Raw genomic sequence first — 9,271 nt, forward strand, 5'->3', positions numbered from 1 at the left:
TGTATAATATATGTGTTATATATTATACATAGAGGTGAAGTGGGTAGAGCTGAAAAGGGAAGTGAATATATAAGGCTTGTTTGTACACATAAACAATGTACAGTTGGTTAAATGTACAATATAAATAATAATAATCTGAACAATGTGACAAGAATGAGCAGTGTAAAGATAAAAGAGACAGTGCAGTATTGACTGCAATAGTGCTGTGGTGTGGAGTTCAGCAGGGTCACAGCCTACAGGGAAGAAGCTCTTCCTGAGCCTGCAGGGGTGAGAGCAGAGGCTCCTGTAATGCCTGCTGGATGGATGGTGCCGGTGATCCGTTGGGCGGTTGTCACCACCTGCTGGAGCGCTTTGCAGTCTGATGCGGAGCGATTGCCACACCACACTGAGATACAGTTGGTGAGTATGCTCTCAATAGTACAGCGGTGAAAGTCCAGCAGTATCCTGGGACACATGTCAGCTTCCTCAAGGTTCTGCAGGAAGTAAAGGAGCTGTGGCTGTCGTGTCTTTTTTTATCAGGATGGAGAAGTTCAGGGATCAGGTGAGATCGTTTGATGTGGACACCAAGGAATCTAAAGCTTGATACACGCTCCACTACAGCTCCATTGCTGTAGATGGGAGTGTGTGCATGGCTTCTAGTTGGACTGAAGTCCACAACGATCTCCTTGGTCTTCTGGTCATCGTCCCCTCCGATCAGGGCCGCCTGCACTTGATTATGACGATAAAACCATGTACTGGAACACAACCATAGGGTGAAGAGGGAGTACAGACGAGAACATAGCCATGTGCCACACTGGTGCTCAGGGTAAGCGTGGAGGGGGAGAGGGTGTCTAACTTAACAGATTGGGGTCAGAGTCAAAAACGTGCTGGCTAAGCTTGGAGATCAGCTTGGAGGAATCACAGTGATGAATGCTGAGCTGAAGTCAGTGATCAGCATTCGGACGTATCCAGGTGGTCAGGGCAGAGTGGAGTGCGGTGGAGGCCGTGTCCTGTGTCGACCTGTTGGTGCTGTCGGCAAACTGATGGCAGTCCCGGGAGTGGGCAGACAGGATTTTAGACGTGATAGAACCAGTCTCTCACAGCACTTTGCAGTGATTAGGGTGAGTGCAACTAGGCAGAAGTCATTAAGGGCCATAGCAGTAGAGTGCTGTGACACGATGATGGCGGTCTTGAAGATTGCAGAGACAACTGCCTAGGCAGGGGACAAATTGAAAATGTCCGTGAAGACCCCAGCCAGCTGCTCTGCACTGCACAGGCTCTAAGCTCAGTGCCAGGTATTCCATCAGGGCCAGCTGCTTTCAGTATACTCACCCTGCTCAGGGTGGCGCAAACGTCAGAGGTGGAAAGTGAGAGAGGCAGTTCACCAGGTGGGAGGTCCGCTTTGAGGCCGACCTCCCTGTTTCCCTTGAGCATAGCAGTAGTGGAGCTCATCAGGGAAGGAGGTAGAGCTGGATGGGGCCCAGCACTGGGTGGTTTGAGAGTCTGTGATGGTCTGTATGCCCTGCCACATGCTCCAGGGGTCAGAGGAGTTGAAGTGCTCTACGATCCTCTGTTTGTATATGTATTTAGCCTGGGAGATTCCCCTCCTCAGCTTGGCTCTAGCTGCTCTCCAGACCTGACGGCTGGCTGCAGGCTTTGAGCAGGAGGGTTTCTGATTGAGGAAGGTTTTTATTTGTTTTTGTGTTGTCACTCTGTCCACACACTAGTTGATGTGATCCAGGACAGAGTTGGTAAATGAGTCAAGGTTATCTGAGGGTCTGTGGTGGCATGGGCAGCACACACACTCCAGTCTGTGTGCTGGAACTGGTGCTGAAGAGCCAGAACTTGATGGTCCTTCTTGTTGGTTTCACACATTTAATGACCAGGCTGTACTCGGGAAGAAGGAGCAATGAAAGATTGTCAGACTGTCCCTGGTGGGGAAGGGGAGAGGCGTTGTAGGTGTCAGCAACATTTGTGTAGATGTGATCCAAGGAGAAAATGTGTGGGTTTTAGAGACCATTTCACATCCTCAACAATGATACGGTGGGAACTCTTCATGAGTGACACTGAGACCCCGTCATCCTTCCATGTTCTCTCCACAGTGTTGTCCTGTGTCCTCAACACCCCATCATCCATCCATGTTCTCTCCACAGTGTTGTCCTGTGTCCTCAACACCCCGTCATCCTTCCATGTTCTCTCCACAGTGTTGTCCTGTGTCCTCAACAGACCGTCTCTTGGCCTGAATGAACAGAACAGGGGGAAATGGCACATTCAGTCACAGTTTATTCACACAACACTGTGATGGCTCAGTGGTATTGCTTTACTACCTGGTTTCATTTTTTCCCACATAATCTTTAACTTAGATTCACACTATCTTTGTTAGCACTGCAGATGCCTCTATTTAATTTACAATAGTGTAACACTTGACACAGGATGCTTTTAAAATATCTTTAGAAAAAACAAGATTGTATTACTTTATAACAGGCTAAGCCATTCCTACAAACATCAGATTTATTAACTGTCGGTAGATTTAAGTCCCCAAAAACACAAAGGAATAATACATTCCTCCAATTTCCTTGGAAGTTTCCATGAGTGCAACGTGAAATACTATCTTTTAAAAGAAGCAATACCTGTAAGAGAAAGCTGCTTTGGTAGAATGGCTTTACATATGTCCACCTAAACCATCAGACAGATGTTTTGAGGAAGTTTTGATGGAGTGCAAACCTGTGGTCTGTGGCAAGTGACACATTACAGAGAGACATTGACAAGATGAGGAAACTTTGGTTTGTTTACATCAGTTCAAATCTAAGATAACACTCAAATGTGACATTCACCACTTTCTTTACACTGGTACATTACTTCAAATGGCCAGCTAAGATGGGTCAATCCTGGTTATGATGACCTCTGAACTCTTTCCATACTATGCTGTGGAAGAACTGAAGAGTGAGAAATATGTGAAGCAAACTGTAACTCTTGTCATAGGTGAAATGTCCCCACTGATTCAAATGATTCCAAAATGATAAGCTATGACTTCAGGACAGACAAACTCACCATTTGTGTGAAAATAGAACTTTATTCAATCAAGCACAATCATCCTCATGTTCAGTTTACAAATGGAAGGGTATTCAACTATTTATAGGACTCCTGAGAGATCATCCAGAGCATCTTTTGAAGGAATAAAAGACAAATGGACTGATGCATACTATATGGTTGTAGAAATGCTGCAAAGACGTCACTGCATCCAGAATATCCTAAATATATTAAGGCTTTGTGTCTACCCAAAGGGCATTCAAATAATATAAATACATTCCCTATGTATCTAGCCAAAGAATTCAGCTCTGTTAAATATACATTCATTTTGAGTCAGCATCCATGTATTGCCTCATCCCGATAAATTCCACTCCACCACCACTAGATGGAGCTGATACTTCTTCTCTCTGGACAATTGTACATGTCCAATTATCATTTATTAATTCATAAAAACTAATTGGGATGATTACTCTACACTTCTCCACACTTTCAGATCAGTTCATTCATTTCAACATTCCCTCATCACAACGTGTTGGACTAACATTCATGTAAACACAAAAGAGAAGAAATCCATAAAGGCCATTCAGTGTATAAAGGTGATAAATATTAACATACATATCAGGCCAGGTGCACCCTCTGTCCAAGACAGCATCAGTAGCTCAATACTTATAATAAGGCAGGTTGTAAATGGTTAAGAGTGTCTGATGATTCAAATCCATCTTACATTTGAAACTCTTATGTACCTAAAGCTTTTTAAGCTAAATACGTTTTTTTTTTCAGCCATAAGTCATGGCATGTTTGGTAAAATACCTATAACACAGATAGACAAAACAACACAAAAAAACAAAAAAACAAGAAATGCAAACAGTCTGTTTACAATGAATAATTATTATGATAAACATGAAATGTAACTACTTCCCATTATTTCCCCATAAGAGCTGCAGCCTGAGAGATAAGGGTAGGATCAGTGGCACATCACATGAAACATGAAGCAGGTAGATGCTACATGGGTTTAAAGACAGGAGAATGGCAACAGCATGCACAGCAGTGTCATAACAGAGCGCTACATTCAGTTAGTCGTGCAATAACAAGGACCTCACAAACACGGTTCTATAAGAGAGACTCCCAGCAGGTAGCGTTTCTGTTCCCTACCCTCTTGATCACATCCTGTCCAGAAAATGTTCTTTTTTTGTCAGGACCAGAGTTGTTTTTGTTTGTTTGTTCGTTTGTTTGTTTGTTTTTCTCACTTGGCAACTCTTCTTGCTACATCTTGGTAGGCCAGCTCAATCTCCTTGTCTGCTGCACAGGTGTTGGTGAACTCATCACGGGCGTAGGAATTCTGAAGGTACCTCCACACCCCAGCCAGTTCTGATGGGATGTCGAAGTTGCGGTACTTCTTAGACACAACCTAGCAAGGAACAGTGTTCTAATACTTTTAGGTGCACTAAAACATTCTACAGGCGTTACTTATAAACTGTATTTATCAAGATGATAATAATAATAATATTAATAATAATAATAATACATCACATTTATATTTCATTCCTTTAAATGAGATAAGCAATTATAGACAATGTTATGAAATGATCACCTCTTTAACAAAACAGACAACAAAGCCTTTTATGTCATGTCTTTGAGCATCCCTCACACTTCTGAACATACCTCATACAAACACACACCCACGCCACCGGCTGTTTCTGCTTACCTTGACAACATGCAGCTTTGGCAGGAGGTTGCAGTCTGCAAGGGTTAGCTCATTTCCATCCAGATACTTGCGTGTGGATCCCTTCTCCTCCTCCATGCTGTCTGCATCGATTTCATCGGGCAGTGGGGAGTTCATAAAAATATCAAGTTTCTTGAGAGCTTTGAGAAGGCCTCTCTCAAGATCTGCAGTAAGAGAGGACAAAATCTGGATACAGCTACACCAAAAATGTGTTTTTCACATCCATATTCAATGTGAGCAGATGTCACATTTTAAACAGCTCAAGAAATGTGCAACATACTTGCATTGGCCTCTGCTTTTGTGTTTTTTACATAGGCTGAAAATTTGGCAAAGATGTCATTTCCTGCTGCGTTTGACTCCCTGTTCTTTGCAACCAGCTTGGGATACCTGAAACAGTGCAAGCACTTCATCACTCTGACTGAAATGGGCCTTCAAATTGCTTCAGGTCAAATCAATAGTAATATGCCCTCTCTACAGTACACATACTTGGGAGGAGCCAGCATTTCCTCCAGAAACTCTTCAATCTTGTTGACATCGGTCCTCACTTCCCCATTGAAGGTAAGGAAAGGTGGATGAGTCCCAGGAGCCAGGTTATGGAGGTCAGGGGGCTTCCTTTGTTGGATAAAGGTTACATTAGGGTTTAAAGCATCATACAAGTGCCGAGAGCTCCATATTCTCTGTAAATATTTATCTCAATCAAGGTTATTATCTATTGAACTATTGAGGCAATAACATCTATTTAGGCCAAACTGGTATGTTACATCAGGGACGAATTTAATCAACAATGCATACAACAACAGAGTTCATTTGGAGATGTCTGAGATGGTATTTTGTGTTTAGGTTTAAACAATACTTACAAGTTACTTACAATCCCTCATTTGAGTCCTGTGTGAAATTACCTTTTCAGGTCGACTGTGGTGACATTGAAGACCACGCCTTTGAGCCACAGAATCATGAAGAGTCTCTGTGAGAACGGGCAGTTTCCAATGCTCTCCCCATCACAGCCAGCCTGACCAACACAGAGTGGATCGATTAGGAGGCCACCTGCAGCAGACTGTGGCGGTCACATTAGACTGAAGGTCATTGGACAGACATCCTAGACCGGACTAGTGGTACAGATAGACTAAGAGATGGAATAAGCTTAAAGGTCACATTCACGGAGGCCATTGAACTGTGAATGGCCAGATACAAGAAAGAAATGGACACCTTTGTGGATCAGTAGAAACCCTTTGTGCTTTTATGTATTCTGAATGCACGCCAATTAGCGAGGTCACAGAATAGAGGCTAATAAACCATCCCTCATAATGCATCACAGCCAAATTTCCATATCTGAAAAACAGCGATCACACAATACAAATACCAAGCAAGACTTGTTCAGAAAGCTGATCTGGACACTGGATAGGGGGGTGGTGTGAATTATGCATGGAAGTTCCATTACTTGCTTCAGTGGGCCTAGACCAAGAGAGTTAAAGGTCGGCCATTACGGGCCCACATATTTATGAACACAAGCAAACGGCTCCTGAGTCTTTAAGTCATGGTATTATCTTGTTCTCTGCCCTCCGCATTAACTCCTGACCATAACAATTTAAGGCTTCGATAGGAAAAGATCTTGTTTCCACATGGTTCAGTCCTTTGGCATCAGAGGCATATATTAGGTATCAAAGTTTCAGGTTGCAATTAGCCTGCTGTGCAAGCGAGTGGCTGTTGTTATCAAAGTTTCCGACTGAGAACATTCATACATGCAACGTCAGGCATTTGTCATAGATCTGTTGTTCCTGACTTCTCCCTGTTCCGCCCACCAAGGATTTCCTGAAAGAGTAGCCATTCCTAGATTAAGGTCAAGATTGGGTTGCACTGACTGACTGACAGCCACCTCCCATGGACAGTGCATGACCATCCCTAAGATTGGTAAGTTACCATTCGTGTCCTGTGATTCATTAGTTGTGATGTTATACAGACACATACATACATCTCCAACAAATATATTATTGCTCACAGGGGAAACATAAAAGGTATGATGTTAGTTCATTTCAATATTGAGTACACTGTTAATACTATTCTACGATTCTAACTGACTGAAATAAATTGCTCTCGATCATGCAGACTTAGAATAGAGACGAAAGAATAGAGACTTTGGACTTGGCTTAGGACTTTGAAAGCAAAAAAACGAGCACCTATAGACAGAATTTCTTACTGGTAAGATACAGAATAATAGAACTGCTGAAGTATAACTGAAATTCATTTGACCAATAAATTGACTTTGCAGCAGAAACAAATGAAGACTGTGGATTGTCTTGTCTCAGTTTCCCATATTAAATAAGCAATAGTATGTGCAATAATGTGACTTTTGGGTTGTCTGAAGAGGATAAGGGGACACAGCACAGAGAGTCACAGTGATGAATTGATACGTGCCCAAGAGGAACACCTCAGAGGAACACCTTTAGCTCAGTGACCATGATTGGATTGAGAAGAAATGAGAAATGATTCAGGGGGGAATCAACCCACAGACCAGCCTGGTGGGAGAAATGAATGAATGACCAGATTCCCCATAGTCCACATACATCAGTCTTGCCAAACAACCTTCTAATTAATGCCAAATAATGCCCCACTGGTAATCCAAGCAACAAGATAGGGTTACCGCAGTCCCTTAAAAAAGTGAAATGGATGCCATGTAAACATTACCCCTTGTGGGTTCTTAACAAAACCAATTCACTGTGGGTGTTTATAAAAAGCTCAGAAGTGTTTCCTTTCCACGATAACTAATGTCAAGACTATTGCAAGGGACAGAGAAAATACACGAGCAAGTAGAGTAGACGCTTACCTTGACAAAAAGTTCAATATCAGGATCCTTGTCCTCCTCATTTGTCATCTTCACTTCAGTTCAACTTCAAGTGTTTTGCTGCTGGGCCAATATCTGTCTTGTCAGACCTCTATTTTTAAATCCCTTGTCGTGGTTTCAAATATTCAAAAGCTCAGTCTCAAGACTTTTCGGTGCCCAGGGCCAGCGTCTCTCATGCCACCCGTCCTCTCTCCGTTAGCACCAGGGCACTGCTCTTGGCTCGGGTGCACCTGTGGCGACGGTGGAAAGGGCTCCAGCCAGTGCCTGCAGCGCTGCCTTGTTTTGATTTGGAGGTGGTGGCCAGCTGTCAAGAGAAGCACGCTCTCGCTCTCGCTCTAGCTGTCACAGACCTGGGCCAGAAATAGCCCTGAGACGGAGGGGGGCGGGGTGGAGATCTGAGCTACCAGTGTCACCCAACCCTGGCTGCGCGTACGCTTCAAGTCCAGTCCCAACTCCCTTATTGGGGTGAGTGATATCATGAGATATGGGATTGGTATGATTAACGGGAGTGCGTGGGGTGATGCTGACTAGCTTAAGGGGAACTTAGTGTGGTTCTGGTAAGAGGGACTCAGTTATACTGTATTTCATGACCATGACATCTCACATGGCATATCCATGTGAAAACCAAATGTACCCAAATTGTACTGCATCCTCTGAGAACTAAAACACAAAATTCGGTCTGATAGTCAGTCACTGAAAATGTCTTTCTCTCCATGCCTATGGTGTTCTGTATATTGTCATTTGTGTGCATATTATCAGCTAAGGTTGGGAACTCCTAACACTTCCAAAAGCCAGGACAAAGAGACATGGAGAAACAGCTTTTACTTTCTACGCCCCCAGCCTTTGGAATACTCTGCCAGAATACCTAAGAATGGTTGAAACGGTGGAAAGCTTTAAACGTGCACTTAAGATATACCTCTTTAATCTCGCCTATCACTCTCTGTAATATTTATCTGTTATTTTATCTCTGGAAAATCTGTGTCTCTTTAAAAGTGTTTGTAACACAGAATGTTCCTTCTGTGAGGTCGCTGTGTTAACCTCCTGGCATGAAGTGCGCGGTACAAATAAAGTTTGATTCGATTTGATTTGAAGGATGATAAAGCTTGGGCTCGAGCTACTGGGGCACAAGCATCTCACCCAGGTCTCATCTTCATCTCACCCAGGTCTCATCTTCATCTCCTGGCCTTTCCTGATAGTCACATGGCAACATGAAAGGGAAACTGTCTGCTGTGAGTCAACAGTGTGATGTTGGCAAGGGGTGGAGATGAGAGGAGAGGAGAGGAGAGGAGAGCCAGGACATTCCAGTGAGTCCACTCTATATTTAGAGCTGTGCACCACTCCTGCTCCATGGCCGTGGCATTTATGACAACAACGGAAACTCAGGGGGCTCCTCCATGATCTAGGATGAGAAACACTTCAGTTCAAGTGCACTGACCTCATCAGTAAAGATGGTAGAACGAATTGAATGTCTTGTCAGCGCAATGTCAACTTCATGAGACCTAATGATAAAATGATAAAAATGAATGTCTTAACACATTGATGTTGATTTGATGACAAATGTTATTTTAAAAGTTGTGCAAATAAATAAATGTTTATTCACCTTGAAGAACAGACATTGTCAACTGTGAACTGACAACTTACTTTGAGGATGAAACATATTTTCTGATTGTTATTGTCTTTTGTCAGTTTACATCAATATA

The 9,271-nt window shown here is 43.1% G+C and overlaps 1 protein-coding gene across 1 annotated transcript; it reads right to left on the reverse strand.

Annotated features, from left to right (window-relative positions):
- Positions 1-3,032: 3,032 nt before the first annotated feature.
- clic5a (chloride intracellular channel 5a) lies at positions 3,033-7,890 on the reverse strand. The gene is made up of 6 exons (XM_012838110.3): positions 7,554-7,890; positions 5,632-5,741; positions 5,219-5,344; positions 5,013-5,119; positions 4,715-4,896; positions 3,033-4,417 (listed from the first exon to the last, which is right to left on the reverse strand). Exons 1-6 carry the CDS (start codon positions 7,599-7,601, stop codon positions 4,253-4,255), a joined length of 738 nt encoding a protein of 245 aa, XP_012693564.1. The 5' UTR covers positions 7,602-7,890; the 3' UTR covers positions 3,033-4,252.
- Between the last annotated feature and the right edge of the window lie 1,381 nt (positions 7,891-9,271).

This window comes from Clupea harengus, chromosome 14 (genome assembly GCF_900700415.2).
Source record: "Clupea harengus chromosome 14, Ch_v2.0.2, whole genome shotgun sequence".
NCBI classification, from domain to species: domain Eukaryota; kingdom Metazoa; phylum Chordata; class Actinopteri; order Clupeiformes; family Clupeidae; genus Clupea; species Clupea harengus.